Source organism: Capronia coronata, assembly GCF_000585585.1.
Source record: "Capronia coronata CBS 617.96 chromosome Unknown acBCG-supercont1.6, whole genome shotgun sequence".
In the NCBI taxonomy this organism is placed as follows: domain Eukaryota; kingdom Fungi; phylum Ascomycota; class Eurotiomycetes; order Chaetothyriales; family Herpotrichiellaceae; genus Capronia; species Capronia coronata.
The window spans coordinates 904,081-920,883 of record NW_006912898.1 but is presented as its reverse complement, the minus strand read 5'-3'; the positions used below and the strand labels follow the sequence as shown (position 1 = coordinate 920,883).

General features: G+C 52.0%; 8 protein-coding genes across 8 annotated transcripts; 3 read left to right on the top strand and 5 right to left on the bottom strand.

The window, feature by feature from the left end:
* Positions 1-19: 19 nt before the first annotated feature.
* Positions 20-1,070, top strand: A1O1_07006 (uncharacterized protein; the record flags this gene model as incomplete). Its single annotated transcript, XM_007727880.1, has 4 exons — positions 20-89; positions 166-304; positions 361-776; positions 832-1,070. 4 exons carry the CDS (start codon positions 20-22, stop codon positions 1,068-1,070), a joined length of 864 nt encoding a protein of 287 aa, XP_007726070.1.
* Positions 1,071-1,777: 707 nt separating this feature from the next.
* A1O1_07005 (uncharacterized protein) lies at positions 1,778-2,875 on the top strand (the record flags this gene model as incomplete). The annotated part of the gene is made up of 1 exon (XM_007727879.1): positions 1,778-2,875. One exon carries the CDS (start codon positions 1,778-1,780, stop codon positions 2,873-2,875), a length of 1,098 nt encoding a protein of 365 aa, XP_007726069.1.
* A 788-nt stretch (positions 2,876-3,663) lies between these two features.
* On the bottom strand, positions 3,664-4,257 carry A1O1_07004 (uncharacterized protein; the record flags this gene model as incomplete). Its single annotated transcript, XM_007727878.1, has 1 exon — positions 3,664-4,257. One exon carries the CDS (start codon positions 4,255-4,257, stop codon positions 3,664-3,666), a length of 594 nt encoding a protein of 197 aa, XP_007726068.1.
* Positions 4,258-5,475: 1,218 nt separating this feature from the next.
* Positions 5,476-7,224, top strand: A1O1_07003 (uncharacterized protein; the record flags this gene model as incomplete). Its single annotated transcript, XM_007727877.1, has 1 exon — positions 5,476-7,224. The coding sequence occupies one exon, from the start codon at positions 5,476-5,478 to the stop codon at positions 7,222-7,224; it is 1,749 nt and encodes a 582-aa protein (XP_007726067.1).
* A 266-nt stretch (positions 7,225-7,490) lies between these two features.
* A1O1_07002 (uncharacterized protein) lies at positions 7,491-9,311 on the bottom strand (the record flags this gene model as incomplete). The annotated part of the gene is made up of 1 exon (XM_007727876.1): positions 7,491-9,311. One exon carries the CDS (start codon positions 9,309-9,311, stop codon positions 7,491-7,493), a length of 1,821 nt encoding a protein of 606 aa, XP_007726066.1.
* A 1,350-nt stretch (positions 9,312-10,661) lies between these two features.
* Positions 10,662-11,399, bottom strand: A1O1_07001 (uncharacterized protein; the record flags this gene model as incomplete). Its single annotated transcript, XM_007727875.1, has 1 exon — positions 10,662-11,399. One exon carries the CDS (start codon positions 11,397-11,399, stop codon positions 10,662-10,664), a length of 738 nt encoding a protein of 245 aa, XP_007726065.1.
* Positions 11,400-12,767: 1,368 nt separating this feature from the next.
* A1O1_07000 (poly(A) polymerase) lies at positions 12,768-14,746 on the bottom strand (the record flags this gene model as incomplete). The annotated part of the gene is made up of 4 exons (XM_007727874.1): positions 12,768-12,854; positions 12,906-14,042; positions 14,095-14,387; positions 14,440-14,746. 4 exons carry the CDS (start codon positions 14,744-14,746, stop codon positions 12,768-12,770), a joined length of 1,824 nt encoding a protein of 607 aa, XP_007726064.1.
* A 708-nt stretch (positions 14,747-15,454) lies between these two features.
* A1O1_06999 (homoserine O-acetyltransferase) lies at positions 15,455-16,573 on the bottom strand (the record flags this gene model as incomplete). Its single annotated transcript, XM_007727873.1, has 2 exons — positions 15,455-15,629; positions 15,684-16,573. The coding sequence occupies 2 exons, from the start codon at positions 16,571-16,573 to the stop codon at positions 15,455-15,457; spliced, it is 1,065 nt and encodes a 354-aa protein (XP_007726063.1).
* Between the last annotated feature and the right edge of the window lie 230 nt (positions 16,574-16,803).

The window sequence follows — 16,803 nt, the reverse complement described above, 5'->3', positions numbered from 1 at the left end:
GCGAGACAATCCAGTGACGATGGCGAGCAATCTACATGCGAGCGCCCTTTTCGATGTTTCTGGTCGCTGGATCGCCATCACTGGCGCCGGTGAGTTTTCTGTCTTGCTCATGACATATTGGGGAGATGTATTGCTGCAAAATGATGCAGGACTAACGATGGTCAGCCAGTGGAATCGGTCATATGCTGGCACGAGGCTGCGCAGTCAACGGAGCACATTTGATCTTGATAGACATCAACGAAAGTTCTTTGTCCCAAGTCAAGAGTGAACTTCAAGAACTGTCTTCAGCATCGAATATCATTACGTGAGTTGGCCGAGGTTTGCGTATGACCAACTGTGCAGTTGTTGACATGGTTGAAGGATCCAGGGTGATCTATCCTCCGAAGAGGGTGTCCAGAAGGTTGCCAGTATTATCAAAGACCAACGGGATTCGTTAGACACCCTCATCCACTGTGCTGCCATACGGTATATGAACGAAGTGACATACCACCCTGGCGACGGCTTAAAGGCACTTGAAGCTGCGACCCTGTCGGCGCCTTACAAGGGCTGGGAACACACTTTTCGCCTGAACGTACTGGCTCCTTACTACCTGACTGCTCATCTGATCGGCCTTCTCGGTGCTGCTGCCGCCAAAGGCGATGGCAGAGGCTGCGTGATCTTGTTTAGCAGTCCAGCCAGCGTGCACAACCATCAGTTCGTCCCTTGTTACCAGACCTCCAAGGCGGCGGTGGACCACCTCGTGAGGATCATGGCTGCAGAGTTTGCAGACTTTTATAGTAAGTCCTCTTGTGCATCATTCCTTGTGGGAGTTCTGGTTGACATGGCATGCAGTCCGCGTCAATGCCATTTCTCCTGGCATAGTGCCTTCTGGGATGACTACGAATGACGCAACTTCAAATTTGCATCTCGCGGGAGAGACTCCAGCAAAACGCCCTGGCAATGAAGAAGATATGGTGGGCACTGCTCTTTGGTTGCTGAGCAAAGCCGGTGCTTTTATGGACGGGAAAGTCATTCGCGCCGAAGGTGGTCGGTTGTTGATATTAAAAGGGGTAACATCAAATTCGGACTGATGCCTTCTTGCTCTGAATCGCCGTATAAACCTGGTTGGAGGCTGAAGTCACTGCTTCACCGCAGATCCGTCCTCCCAGTACAACGAGCGATTTATGAAGGCGTAAAAAGGGCAGAGTTGCTCCGTGTCAAAGCCGGCTGTGGGTTGTGTAACACGCACAAGGTCGTTTATAGTGTAGCATGTAAAACCGGGAGACTGCTTGGTCATTCTCTCAGGTATCGAGGCGAGAATTTCGTGACGCTGGTATTGCTGCTATCCTCGCACCCAGGGCATTGTTTTTGTCCGTTGTTTTCGACCGCCATACGCCGTGATCTCCGAAGCAAGAGACAATTCTCAGCTAGTAAGGCTACTTTCAGTCATGCAACATGCCATATACAGATCAGATTAGTCACATATCGTGCTTCGGTGTGGCGTAGTTTGTAGGAACAGGGCTCTTTGGAGGAGGATAGGGAGGATTCCGCTCTGGGAATGGAGGTACGTGGGGCCAAGATATCCGGAGTTGGGCATCCGTAGTATTGAAGATTGCGCTCAAAGCCGCCCGCGCCCTTGAGTGTGCAAGTGGACCACTTTTTCCAGGCGAAGGCAACCACCCTGATCTTGTCAATCGCAGATGTTGCGAATCTACCTAGGTAGCCGAGTCTCGCTCGGTTCCCAAGTTCCTCAGCCAGCAAGTACGTGGATATCGAGAACAGAAACCACAACATAACTATGATACAATCAAGTCCTGTCCAAGACACCCAGAATGGGTGGGGAGGTGTGCCGGAGGTGGTCGCGAGCGGTTCTGCATGGGATATTGGTTTTGCCCATGGGAGCCAAATCCCTAACCGGATCAGGACTTGTGTTTCGAACTATGAGCGTCTTTTCCAGGAGACTGCCGAGTGTGACTGGACGGAGTCGAAAAATCGAGCAGCGACGTATCTCCCATCTCTGGAAGAAAAGGAGCCTGATCTCGTCGAAGAAATGCGCGGTATTGCTGCTGGAGCCGGAGTGGACTTCTTGGACATCCTTGCGCTCAATTTGCGCAGTGAGATATCCTTGACCAACTATTCCGATGGATGTACATCGATCGTCTCCCAGAATCCCACGACGAAGGAAGTGTTCTTGGCGCAAAATTGGGACTGGGTTGGTGAAGCACGCACGTCAACGGCCTTTTTCGACATTCATAAAACCGGGACACCACGCATTCGAATGATTGGAGAAGCTGGAATTCTGGCCAAATTCGGGATCAATGATGCTGGCCTCGGGGTGTGCATGAATGCAATCAGATCTGGAACGGTGAATAAGAGTGCGCTGCCAGTACACCTCGCCATGAGACGTATCTTGGAATGCAGATCGTTTGACGAAGCCTTCGCCATGCTGGAAAAGAAGGGCTTGGCTTCATGTGTCAACTTGATGGTCGCTGATCGCGGAGGGAATTTCGCAACGATCGAATGCACCCCCAAAGGTCTGGCTCCAATTCGTCCAGAGCCTGGCAGTACCACGACGTTCCATACGAATCATCTGTGGTCACCCAATGTCCCGGCAGGGATCCGTGACCACCCCTCCAAGAATTCGTTTTCCAGGCTGGACAGGATCAAGGAGCTGAGCAAGGATCAGGAAGTGACCGTTGACAAAATTCGTACTTGGCTCTCGGATGAGCAGGGTACTCCAGTCTCCATTTGTCGTTCGACGCCGCCTTCAGCTAAAGGCATTGAGAGGATGGAGACTTTGGAGACGGTGATTATGGAACTGCAAAAGTTGAGGCTGGAAGTATCTTTTGGCAAACCGTGTCTTTCGCCCCCAATCCGGACCATTGTTATTGAATAGATGTTCGCGGAATGCCACCGGCCAGAAGTCTGCAAGTGCTGGAATCGTACGTAGCTCAATCGGGGCTCCAACAGTCTCGCTGGTGGCGTCTGATTCGATGGGCACAAACATGATATGTTATGTTGCAGATGTTAAGCCTGGTTCGTTTCAAGGAGATTCGTAACTGTCCTCCACACCTCTAGATAGCTGTGGCCGCCTCGCCAATGAGGCGCGAAAAATGTTAGGATTTCAGAGCACCTCAGAAGGTCTTGAATGTGGTACTCTGCTGGAGTCCACCTTTTTCTGATACTTATTGCCAAAGCACACCCAGAACTGAGAGCCCTGGAGCTTGCCACAATGGGTGGAACGAAGTTGTACCTGGCAGTCGCTTTTCGATGGATGTCCAGTAAGAGCTTGGACGCAGAGTTGATAACTTTACGCCTCAAAGCCCTCATTCCTCTCCCATCAGGCTCGTCCGCTTCTTGAAAGCAAAAGACGCACTGTTTGTGCTTCGCGCACACTGGTAGAAACAACAGCCAAGTATCATTGATGACGGGATCGTCAATCGACATGTTGTCGAGCAAATCGATCAACAGGGCACTCTGCCCAATAAATGGACAGGTTTGAGCATCCGGGAGCTGTCCGTTGTTGTATAGTTCATGTGACAGTCTCGAGAAGATGTGCATGACATGGTCACTGTCTGATTGATTCAAGAACTTTGCTTCCCTCAGCATATTAGGTCGATCGAATATCATCCGTAGTGACCTAAGCCTGTAAGAAGATGTCACGGTGTCAGAGATTTGGTGGAATTACCCTTCTATTGATTTCAAGACGGACATCAGCCGGGCCTTGTTAGAGCTGTCGGAAGAGTCATAGACAACTGGACCGGACTCGAGTGTCCCGTTTGTCCTGTGCCATCCGAGCTGTAAGCATGTTCGTATGGCCAGGTCTAACAACTCCCAGGCGACTCCCCTACTCGAGTCAGCTAGCTCGTAAATGAGAAGCAGCAGTATCGCCGTCAGTGACTCGCCGTCCCATGAGGAGATGATGGTGTTTATGGACTCGTTGGCCCAGTCCCTGCACAACTGTGACATGGCTTTCCATTGGGGAGATCTGTAGCTTTCCCGCGCAGCAGCAATGGCACATGCAATGAGTATTTTGAACTTGGGATGATCTGGTAATTTCTTCAGCAGCGTTGCGTCTTGATTCGAAAGTTCGGGAATCGGTATATCGTATTGCGGTCTGATGCAACGATCGTACTGACCGAGTAGATAGCGCACGACACTGGGCGTCAAAACGGTGCGATCGAACTTGAGTGTGTCCTGTATATGGTAGTCATCATCCAGTTTTGCCTCCAACTCGGGCATTGCATCCGACTGTGGAAAAGCTTCAAAAGTAGCCATTGTGATCAACGATGGCAATGAAAGACCCATGTACATGTACTGACCGGTCCCAGGCATCAACACATACGAGGGTGGCCTGGACGGGGCCAATGACGGAATAGCAGCAGAGCCTCCAATTGGTGTTGCGACACTTTCAGGATTAATATATTGGCGAACAAGGCCCAAGAGCTGTGGGAATACTCACCTCGGCGAAGGATGCTGATGTAAAGCCAACTGAGAGCTCAAGTCTTGGATCTGGTCATTCAGTGCTTTGACATAGCTTCATGAACGTAAGTTTTTGTTCCGGGAAAGAATAGATCACAGTTGGCAGTGCACACCTTCGAGGAATATCCTCTTGAAGAGCATCATCTCGGAAGGTGCATTCGAGGTCGCTCTTGACACAATTGGCGCATGCCGGCAGAGATGAATCGCACTATTGTGTCGTCGTCAGCCAGACAGTCAGTCAAACGGGTTCAAGGGCATTGGTACTTTGATCCTCCGCGTCCGACATCGTGTGCATGTTTGGAGCATGGCGTACTATGCCCTTCTCTCTATGAGTCAGGAACGCTGACCATGTGGCCTGAGAACGCGCACGGCTCGATATTCTCTGTGGCCGTTCGGTTTATGCTGGAGATAACAGCTGCTTCCAAGTATAAGTTTGTAGGCTGGAGTGTGACATTCTAGATGAACAGTGTTCTGGGTTCAAGCCGATTCGTATCAAGAGGCCGAAACTTCTATCATCAACTTGGGGATAAAAGTGAGTGGGGCCGCTGCTTGTCAATCCACCAATGACACTGTATCTCTATCACAGCCTGATCACGTGACTTGCTAAATAGACCACGGCGGCGGTCATATGCGGACAACCCTGCGATACACGTAGTCAGGTATACTCAGAGCACAATGGGACGAGGTTCAGACGTTGGAGAGCTTTCATCAATTTTCCAGCCTTCTAGTAGGGTTGGGCGAACGTTTCAACAACACCTGATAATGACGAGATCACGGGACCAGTCAATACGGCAAGGCTGAACGAAAGTGCTTACCTAAGATGGTGGGTCCAATTGGACCGAGGCAGACCATCTTCTCGCCCGCCTCGAGATGCGGAGATGTTCGTTGACTGCAACAACGAGGAGTAGAACAGCTGGTCAAAAGATGGACGTCCTTTCTTTTACCAACGGGACCAGTGTACCAGACAGCTAGTGATCCCAGCCTGGCCAGGGCACTGAGCCGATCACAACAACCATGTCTGCGCAGACCCAAGCAGAAGCGCCATGGCAACCCATCGCCCGACGTAAACAAGCAGACCGCGCCGCCCAGATCCCGTCGGAATGGATGCTCCCATCCCACGTCCTGCCCAGAGACCCTCCGCGGCTAGAGTACGGCCCTCAAAACGTGCTCGATGTGCCTAGTCAATTCCTCTCCGACGCAGAAATCTCCATAACAGAATCCTACACGATCGCGACCCTCCTCTCAGCAATCGCATCGAAGAAACTCTCGTCCACAGAGGTAGCCAAAGCGTTCTGCCACCGTGCCGCCATCGCCCAGCAATTGACCAATTGCCTGACCGAACCGCTATTTGCCTCCGCGATCGAACGTGCCAAAGAGCTGGACGTATACCTGAAAGAGCACGGCAAGCCGTTCGGCGCGCTCCACGGCCTGCCCGTCTCGGTCAAAGACACATTCAACATCGCAGGCGTCGACTCGTCGATCGGCCTAGCATATCTATGCTACAAGCCCGCAAAGAAGAATGCGGTGCTGGTGACCCTCCTCCTGTCGCTAGGGTGCGTGATCGTAGCAAAGACGAATGTCCCGCAGACACTGGCCGCGCTGGATTCCATCAACAACGTCTTCGGACGCACCATGAACCCCATCAATCGCTTGTGCACGGCAGGCGGGTCTTCTGGGGGTGAAGGGGTGCTCGTCGCAATGAAAGGCAGCATGATCGGCATCGGCACCGACATTGGAGGCAGCATTCGCGTTCCAGCCATGTGTAATGGCGTGTATGGATTCAAGCCGAGCAACGGCCGCCTGCCGTACGGCGGACAAGCCCTCACGGGCATGGAGGGCATAGGCCGGACCAGCGTCCAGGCTGTGGCGGGACCCATTGCTCGCAGCGTCGAAGATATCGACGTGTTGATGCGCGAACTCGTCCCGCGCGCCAGTCTCTGGGGCGAAGACTGCATGCCGGTCGGATGGTCCCTTCATCCACGCAACCCTCGTGCCCGCGGCAGCGGTAAGACCGGTGAGCTCGTGGTTGGTGTCCTGCGCAGCGACGGCAATTGCGCCATTCTGCCACCCATCGCCAACGTGTTGGACGAGGTCGGTGCACAATTGCGCGCAACTCCAAACGTTACTGTGATTGAACTCGACTGTCCCAGGGCCTGGACAAGATGTCAAACAGTCATGAGCAAGCTGATGAGCGTCGACGGCGCCGAGCTCATGGCTGATATGATTTCGGCTACTCAGGAGCCGCTGGTGCCGTGGATGGCCACACGCTTTCGGAAAGGTAAGCCTCAACCATTGACTCGTGTTGCCGAGTTACAGGCCCAGCGCGCCGCCTTGGAACGCGAGATGCTCGACATCTGGGTCTCGACGGACTCAGAGGGTCGACGGACACAGATACTCGATGCCATCGTCTGTCCCGTGGCCCCGCACCCAGTCCCGCCTATCGATGGATACAATGCTGTTGGGATGACCAGCTCTTGGGTCCTGCTGGACTATCCTGCCGGCACGGTGCCTGTGCGGGTTTGTCAAGAGAGCGATTTGCAACTGGGAACCTCCCAGGGCGGTAAAGTGCTAGGGTCGTGGGATGAGCGGAACCGCGAGCTCTGGGACGAAAGCAAGACCGATCGCAGAATATACGTGGGGACGCCTTTGAGTGTGCAAGTCGTCGTGCCACGACTGCAGGACGAGAAGTTGGTCGAGGTCATGGGCTGGGTGGATGGCGCCGTCAAGGGTGAGAAACAGCAGCCGGTAAAGTCCAGGTTGTAACACAGGCTTGGATGAGGACTCCAGGACGATATGGATACTTCCCCAATTACGACTTATGATATCATGATACGGAATCCCTCAAAAATGCTCGTTACTTTGATCGCGCCATAGCAAACTTCAGGTATAGCAGCCCAGATTGAGGTCGACAGTACTAACATCAAACCCACCAGCATGCACATATGGCCTCCATCAAGCTAATGGCCGCTTGCTCAAATGGTCTGAGCGACCTCCATTTGCAGCAAAGAGAGCAATAGCATGGGAGAAGATTAGGTGGTCTCATGCGTGTTATCCTTGGTCACCAATCTCAAGCTGTCTCTCACCGCGGTGCTGCCCTGACTTCCGATACCACTGTCGCTGAGACCTCTCGCACTCCCGCTGCCCGCCTGACCATAATGCGGCCGATCCCATTCAATAGGATATGTGGAAGACTTACTGACCTTATTCTCATGGCGACCGGGGACGATAGAGTCGAAATCAGCATTGATTTCCGGCCATAACTGGAGGATCCTGTGCTCAAACAAACCCAACGGTTCTTCCACAAGCTCGAATTCATGCATCTTCTGACCCTTAACATAGGTTGTTTTTGCTGTTTTCTTCTTCTTGTTGAGGTTATTGTCGTCATGCCCACCATCCACTACTTTGTCAGGAACGACTGTTTTCTTCCATACCACGCCAGTCATCTTGCCCACGGCGCCAGGCGTGGTCTGCGCAATCGGCGTGTCTGGTTCAGTCTCTCTGCCGTACAACACCCAGCCTTGCAAGGCCTGGCAGTCATATTTGCCTTTGTCATTATACCCTAGACCTTCCATGCCCATGCGGATACGGACGCTGGAGTGGATGGTTTCATTCGTCCGTTTGAGTCGTGGTAGAAGCTGGGAAGAACGGGAATCATTGATTCCCAAGATTCGTTTGAGCTGACTGCTCAAATTCATGAAGATCCAGACTACGGTGCCCTGCTGCGAGCCGAGTTCTTGCTCACGATACTCGCCTGGAGCGCGAACGCGAGATCCTCCCAGTTTGAAGAACAGTGTGAAGCTGTCGTGGATCTTACCCAACCCCCACGGCCGGAGGTGAGGACGTGTGTTGCGGACGGTGACGGCGCGACCTTCATGAGTGAACGACTGGTGGCCTTTGACCGCGTCGGCGTGGTCCGGCCGAACCAACTCCATGATGTATTCGTGGTTGATGGTTAACACTGGGTCTAGCTGTGACACCATCCACGCCAGTGTCAGGTTCGCCAGCGCCGTATCGTCGTAGCTGCCTCCAATGTCGCTGTGCACGCCGGGGAACCACGTCTGCTTGAGAACTTTGAGGTCGTGAGGCTCCACACGTGGCCAGTCCCAGATTGTGGGCGAGAATGAGCGGCGATGCTCGTCCAAGGCCAGCGCTTGAAAAGCGTATTCAATGTTTGATTCCACTCGTGTATCCACAAACGCGAAATCCGTGCTGGGTGGTTGTGGAAGCAGTCCGATCAAGGGGATACCCAGACCACCAACCGTGTCCCAGACGGCGACGCATTTGACCTTGATGTTCGGTCTCGTCAGGCCCTTCTCGATGAGTTGTCGTTGATAGTGCGGGTCTGTGACCGGCGGCTTATGTCCGACAAATGGCAGATTCGGCCATTTGGTTTGGAAGTTCTTTTTCTGCTGGAACTCCCAGTCTTCGAAGACCTGCACAAAGTATTCAAGCCCCTTGGCTGTCAGCAGACCTGCTGCATTGATCAGGCTGGAGATAGATCGTGCGGTGAAGGCGCCTCTCGAGAATCCCACAAGGAAGATCTCGTCTCCCGGATTGTAGTTGAGACAGATGAAACTGTACGCTTCTCGAATGTGCTCGGCCAGACCTTCCCCTGTGGTACCCCCGACGAACTTGTCGTAGAGCGAGTTCGAGCCTGTGCCAACGCCATTCTGGTAGAATATGATCTGCGAGATAGGATGGTCTCCAGTCATGGTTTTCTCGACCCCAACAGGGGGAATTGCGCGTGCGAGGCGAGTCACATTGCTTGGGGTTTGATAGTCACCGTCACTGTCCTGCCAAGTTCCGTCGCAACATACGACAATGCGCTTCTTGGGATCTGGAGGGGCCATGTGGTCGAGAGAGGGTTGTTGGGAAGAAGGGAGTATCTCAGGAGGTCAGGAGAATATAGCGCTTGATGACAGTTGCCAGCAGCATTACCAGCAGTATATGGGGATAAAAGCCGACCTTTTCACTTGCCTCTAGAGATATTTGGTGATTACGTCGTGGATGATGCCCTTGTGCAACACCGTTTCTAGGCTGAGAGTATGAATGGTCCTCGTGGATGGCCTCAACTTGGCGGACGATCAAGTGGCATTGTCCACGGCATCCTGGTATATATCAGCCATCTTCTCCTCTTTTGAAGTCACACACGCTGAGAAACTGTCCATCTTCAGCGAAGATAGGTTGTTTGGACAACTCGGTGCATGGTTCCTGTTCAGCTGACGCCTCGTTCAGTGTCCAGTTCAGCCTGAGGTACTCATGTCGTTCTTCTTCAGGCCTAGCACTGAGGCACCATGCAGCAGAACAGATTCCAAGGATTACTCAACCAATGGGGCCAAAGGTTGTGGCACTCGGACTGCCATATGACAGGCTGTTCACAATATCATGAAAATGGTGCTGACTGGGGCTGATTGGCGATTGGGGCCCGGCAGACAGGGGGCCGTAGAATAATCCACCCACAGCCGCAAATAGATCACTCAACGGCGAACTTGACTCTCTTCAAAATCCATTTCCGATTCTAGACCTGAGTTGCTTGCTGTTTCCTCGTTCAAACTTCAGGAGCCTTATACTTGGTATACAACTGACATTCTCGCAGTAGTAGTAGTAGTAGTAGTAGTAGTAGTAGTAGTAGTAGTAGTAGTAGTAGTAGTAGTAATAGTCCTGCTTCAATGTGGTCCAAAGTTGAAGAATTGGACCTAGTAGAAGATGTCGTAACAATAACGCAATCCGCGTCTCGACAGTCATTGCTAGCTCTCCGGTAGGAGTCAACTCCTAGTAGTCTTAGTCTAATATCTTTATTCCAGAGAGAAGGCTCCGTGATCTCTCCTATACTTCAGACAATCCAAGACCTCATACGTTTTCTCTATATTGCCAGATGCGAGAGGCAGTACCATACTTCCTCGCTTACCATTGGCCTGATGCTCCGCTATATACCATGATATACTAATATTTCACCTGCTATCGTTTCTCCACGAAGGAATCGAAGTCTAGATGCGTACGTAGTAAGAATGATTATCAGGCACTAAGATAGCAGCGACGAGGTCGGGTCAATTAATTCGACCAGTTTTTTGGCCATTCTGTGTGCAGAATGTAACCCTATAGAGAAAGGCTCCTATAGTACTGTACCGACCTCTACTCGGCTGCCAGGCCATCCACAAGACTGAGAGACTACAGTAATTGAGAGTCGACTCCTACCGTCACTACTTGGAGTCCGGCTTTCTAGCTTGCCGCACCATGACAACCTGCTTATACCAGCCCGGCGCCGTCCTATCCCGTCTACTGCTCCAGTCTTCCCCCTTGTCAACACCGTTTTCGAACCTCAACAAATCAACCCAAACCTCGTCGATCGCCTCGAACCCGACGGCCGAGTACAATTTGAAGCCGTCCGGGCTCCCCTCCAGCGTGGCCGGAAGACCCAATCTGTCGGCCTCTCGCGTGACGTGGTCCATCAGCATCCTTCCCGCGCCTCGCCGGTGATGGTCTGGGGAGGTAGCCACGAGATCGACGTTGAGATGTGGGCCGAGGGCGGCACCGAGTCTCTTCCGTGAGGCCGTGATCATGGTCCAGAAGTGGTCGACGAGCGTCATATTCGTGTAAGGCGGCCATTTGCGTTCACTGGTGTCTTTTCGTTCCTTCTCGGCCTGAGCACTCTCAAAGATGTCGTACTTGATCCAGGCTATCACTTGGTCTGAAGTCGACCCCGCAATGGCATCGTCCAAGACCACGGCAAAGTGTGCGCTTGGATTTGACGTGATGCTTTTCAAGTGTCGTTGCCGGTTGGCCTCGACAATGCCCGCGTGGCTGGACGGAGGGCCGTGGTAGATGGCCTTGTATAGGTCGTTGGTCAGCCAGGCCGCCGCGTGGATTTGCGCCATTGTCGGGATCAGCGCCAGGTCGTCAGGATCGTTCGTCGACAGAACATGAAGTTTAAGAGGCATGTTTGCATGTAGTGATCGGTGCAGCAGATTCAAGGAGAGGACAGAAGCAGTAAAGCCTTAGGAAGCCGAAGGACGTAGCAAGGCGTGGGGGATGGTCGGGGCAGTCTTTATAAGCTCCTCGTGCGGCTGCTCTATTGACTACCAACGGTCAAAAGTCAAGAAATCATCAAGATCAGCCATCGCGAAGTTTTTTATATTTGGTTGGTCTCGTTATTTCTCTTTCATCGGATTGAATTGATCACGTCAGCACCACAGAAGCTCTAGAACATCGTTGGTCGAGGTGGAGCGCGTTCACGGCTATCATTCGCGGGGGCGTGTTATGTCGTTGACAAACTAGGTATATTGTGAACACACTGTGGATACACGGTGGATATACAGTAGTATAGATTATGGACCTTGAAGCTTAGGGCACTTTGGCCAAACCTACGCCATTGCTCCGTGGGTTGCAGCCCTCGGGTTTTATAATAAATTCACCTCGGCCGGCAGTGGGCAGGCTGAGGAGCTCACGTAGAGGTTGAGCTCGAAGCTGAGCCTGGTCATCTGAGTTCTGAGTAATACCAGATCTTTTCTGATGCTCGATCCCAAGATACCTGTATGTTAACCTCATGTTTGTTCTCAGCCTAGGAACCTGGTGAGACCATTATATGATATGTGCCCGCATGCTGCCAATGTGTCACTGTGTCAACACATCATCGCTACAAAGGTAGAAAGCTCTGGACTGGGGTTTTATGGACAGATCCGTAGATCGCCGAATGAGATGTTTGATTGTTTTGGGTACTGTGTCTCTCTGTCTGTCCGCTTGAAGCTTGTAAAAATCTCGAATGACGCGGATGCCATGTTATATGTACATGAATTCGAGACCGCTAATCCCTTGACCACTTCATGCAGGTTTCTCGAAGCAATAGTCTGGTCCTGTTTCTCGATCAGCCTCCTCTCAGCGAATGCATCGCTCCTGTCATCTTCCTTGTCTGTCGCCTTGATTGAAGCACAAGAGTTCGGAAAGGGGCTCTCCGTTCATACTAAAAGTTCGATACCGGCCATCCACTACCTCGTCGAGACAGTCCTGTTCTGCAAACGCACGGTCGCTCTGATGCGGATTGTGCTGTGCTAGGTTAGTCTCTTCCACGGGTGCGGGACCTCACTTTGGGACCGTGTCGCAGTACACGGCAAGTTCACTTCTTTTTGAAATTTGCATTTTCACCTTTTTTTTGTGTGTGTTGGTGTTGCATTGCGACATGGGTTTCGACTCCTCATGATAGAGGGACGGTGGTGAACGTGCAAACCAAGATGGGCCATACGAGGGCCTCCATTTACAGAGCCTCTCGAAATGGTTCACGTTAGAAATACTACTGGTCAGCTCGTCAGTGATCAGGCTGTGGCTGCAGCAGGTGTTGGAGTTGGAGTAGGTTGCATCATCTTTTGTCGCTTTACGGAGTCGCCAGTGTTTTCAGCATCCTATAGCCAAGTCAGTGTGCGAAATGCATGAGCGGGAGGTAAGTGACGAACCTCGACTTCGCTAATACTTCGTCGTGCTGGCTTCGTCTCTGGTTTGGTGGCCTTCACGACCTTCTTGACCGGTTTGCTTGGCCTAGCTTCGCCGGCTTTCTGGTCGAAAAGATCTTCTGGTAGATCCCAACTCCTCGCAGAGGCGAGACTCAGATAGTGTATGTCTCGATTGAAACCTGCCCAATTTTCGCAGATGTCCTTGAAGGCCTTAAAAGCTGGAACCAGATCCAGGCGTTTTGCAACAGTGTCAATGCCGATATAGAAGGTGTAGGTGTACACGGTGAAGCCGCCTTGTTCGTTTTCCGGCTTTGCACTGTCGACCGAGGGGATAGTGGCACCTTCGCCATTTGTGGTGACCAGCTCTGGGTCTGTGGAGTCCATTGTCTTCGTTTCATCCACCTTGTATTTCATGCTACCTTTCTGCACCTCACGAATCTGGGTCTCATCCGAGCATTTGTGAACGCGCTTGAATCCCTTGGTGAATGGGCGGGCGAGGTCAATATCCTTGATACCTTCCAGTTGCATCACGAAAATGCGCACTTTGGACTCGACCAGACCGGCCCAAGCCTTAGCCGAATCAGCACTCAAAGAGCTTGCGGTCACGCTGAGATAGTATTTGTGGTCCCGTGTGAAGAAGGTATGCTTTTTGAAGAGATCGCTCCACCGAGCCTTGCCGGAAAAGATCTTGTTGGTTATTTCCCCGCCACGTTTCAGTTCCCGCAAGATAACCTTCTGTCCGGACTTGGAGATGTTGTACGTGGCGCACATGCTTGGGAACGCGGGGGTGATGATTGGCATGATGTTTTTGCGGTCACCCGAATAGATGGCTGGATTCCACACCTTGAAAGCCTTGTTCTGCTCGGTGTTCTTCACTTGTTCGATGTCCTTGAGCATCACGGGTGTGGGCCAGTCCCAATGGCTGATCACAAAGAAGAACTTATCGACAATGGTAGCACCGACCGCATGGGGATATAGTTGACACACCCGAGCCACGAGCATGGCCCAAGCCACACCACCAGGGTAGCCAACAATATTGGCATAGATGGCTCTTCTTTGAGCCCATAGTTTGATGGCCCGTAGCGCCGTTCGAAAGGTCTTTTGTTCGGGGACTAAGGATAGGATCTCGTCGGTCACACGCTGGTGTCGTCAGTACGCCATTCCTGACGTTTCCTGGGGAGACTATACTTACTGGTCCTGTAACTGCTCGAACAGTTGGCTGGTCCAAACCCATGAGCAGATTGTTGTCATTCAAGGTGAGATCCTTGGGTATAGTTGAAAGCGAGGCGATGGAGGCAAAGATGAGATCGATCTCGATGCCGTTGAGCACCAGTTTGATGATGGGAACGAATGAGTCGGGGACGGCCGTCAAAGACGTGACTGCGCCTGGCCCAGCCATCCGTTCGAGGATGGCAGGAAAGTAGTCGAAAAAGTCCTCACGAGTGACATGTCTCGGGGCGACCGCGAGAGTATCAATATCCGAACCTACACATAATCAGCTTTATGCACATATAAGGCCCACGAGGAGATGCTTTACCTGGTCCGAAAACCCCCAAGCGATAACTTCCATAAGGATAGATCTTGCCGCCGAACTGGTCGATTTGCGACGGTGGAAATCGCTTTCGACGGCTGACCTCCCGCACAAACTCTTGGGTGACCCTGTTCAACAAGGCTAGTGTGCTCATCCTCTTTTTCGTCTCGTCCATGGGTTCATAGTTATTCTCCCTCTTCAGTTCTTCGACCAACTCCGCGGTCTTCTCGTTGTCAAGAGGCTCCGGTAGTGCAGTGGAAATAGGCGGGCTTACGCCCCATTGCTTTGGGGCCGAAGCACCGGGCGTCGACATGGTCAGAGCGGACCGTATGGATCCGACGCTTTAAATCACGATTCGAGTCTTGTTCTCGTGGCGGTCGATGGCGATACCAGGCAGACAAGAAGGGGTGTCTTGAGGGACAGAGAATTGAGGATTTAATGGGACAGAAGGGCAAATAGAAAGCCTGGACGCAGTAAAGACATCCTCCCCAAACTCCAAAAGAAAGATGGATTGAAATATGCAAAGGCAAGATGATGAATAGGGTGTTGACAGTGAATAGGAATTTACAAACATGAATCAGAGGCGTCGGCAGGTCCTCACTGATGAGCAGCGATTCAACTGACTGCAGTTTAGCGACGGACGGAACCGCAGACTCGCAGGTTCATTATTGAAGCTTAAAGCGGCGAGCCAGTGGAACCAAACAAGGTCGATGGCTGCCAAGAACCACCACTGCATCCATCACCGTGTGTTCCATTCATCAGACTCAATTGTCGTACTATAATACTACCTAGTATGTCGGACTCCTATTAGTATTGTCCTTTGACGGCTATTCATACTTAATCGAGGGAGCTATTCTGCCACTACCTATTGATGGAGCATTGTCATTGACCCAAAGGGACAATGACAGAGATTTCAATCTACTACTAGTACTTGAAAAACATGCATGTCACAACTTGAGCAGCTTCTTCACTCATCTACTCACCCACTGCAGTTTAGAAGAGCTGCAAGTCTAGATCATCTTTAACCCAGCTTAGGCGCCTCTGCGAGCAGCTTTGCCAATCTCTCATCCAACCACTTTGCGTCCTCCATATTCCCAGGAGGACCTCCGGCCCAATGGCCCCAGATGGACGGAAAGACATCGAGGGTGCCTGCTCCAGGAGTCATGTTCTGGACCTCATATTCAGAGTCTTCTGGTCTGGTGAAGGTCAGTAAGTCAAAGGCTAATGGGCACTTGCAAGGTCACACTCACGGGAAATATAAGTCGGTTTTGCTGGGAAGCACCAAAGTCTTTGCTTTGATACTGGCCATGGCCTTCTCAAAGTTGCCATTGTATGGCTCTTGTAGGCTCACGTCGCCTGCTTGCCACGTATGCAACATGACAAGTAGATTCTCGGGATCTTTGCTGAGGCCCCAGGCCTCCCAGAAATTGACCATGAAATCTTCAAGATCTTTGGAGCCATAGGCCTTCTCATACACCTTGTGTCGATAGAATGCCTGGCTGAAACCCCATCCAGCGTAGACACGGCCAAAAGCCTTCAGAGCCACCTTCTTTTCCTCCTCGCTCCAGGTACGGACTTCGGACCCCTTTGTTTCAATCCTGCCGAACGGGCTACCTGCCGACGAAGCTCCCTTGGCTGCTAACAGGGCCGACTTGACGCCTTCGAGCATGACCTGGTTGTGGATCGATGTCTTTGCAGAGCCACAGAAAGGCACGCAGATGTCCATGAAGTCGGGATATTGCGTGGCCCATTGGAAAGTTTGACCGGCGCCCATTGACCAGCCAGTCACGCAGCGAAGGTGGTGGACGCCCAATTTCTGGGTCAACAGCTGATGTTGGGCTTTGACGTTGTCGTAGAAGGTGACGTCCGGGAAGGGCGATATCTTTGAATTCGAAGGAGAGATCGACTGGCCGTTTCCAAACAGTGCCGCGATGATGATAAAGTACTTCTTGGGATTCAACGCCTTGTCTTCGCCCATGAGCCATTCATTATCAGAAATCAACCCCGAATACCAAGTGGGATACATGACCGCTGGAGATCCAGGTTCTCCATACGTCTTGTAGGCTATCCATGCTCCTGGCAGAACGGCACCGCTCTGCAACGTGAAGTCACCAAGATCGAAGGTCTCATACTCTGGCATCTTGACAAAAGTGAGGGAAGATGGGTTCAAGATCCTGATGGAATTTCGAAGTAGAATATCAAGATATGCCCGTTTCATTCAGTCATGAAGTCTTCCCCATATCAGTCGGGGCAGCAATCTACACTGATATCGGTCGCGACCCCGCAAGGCGCTCATCTCCATCGTGACCGGAAAGAGAGGCGCTCAAGTTCGGCAAGAATGAGGTACTAGTAGTACTACGCGCGACTGTG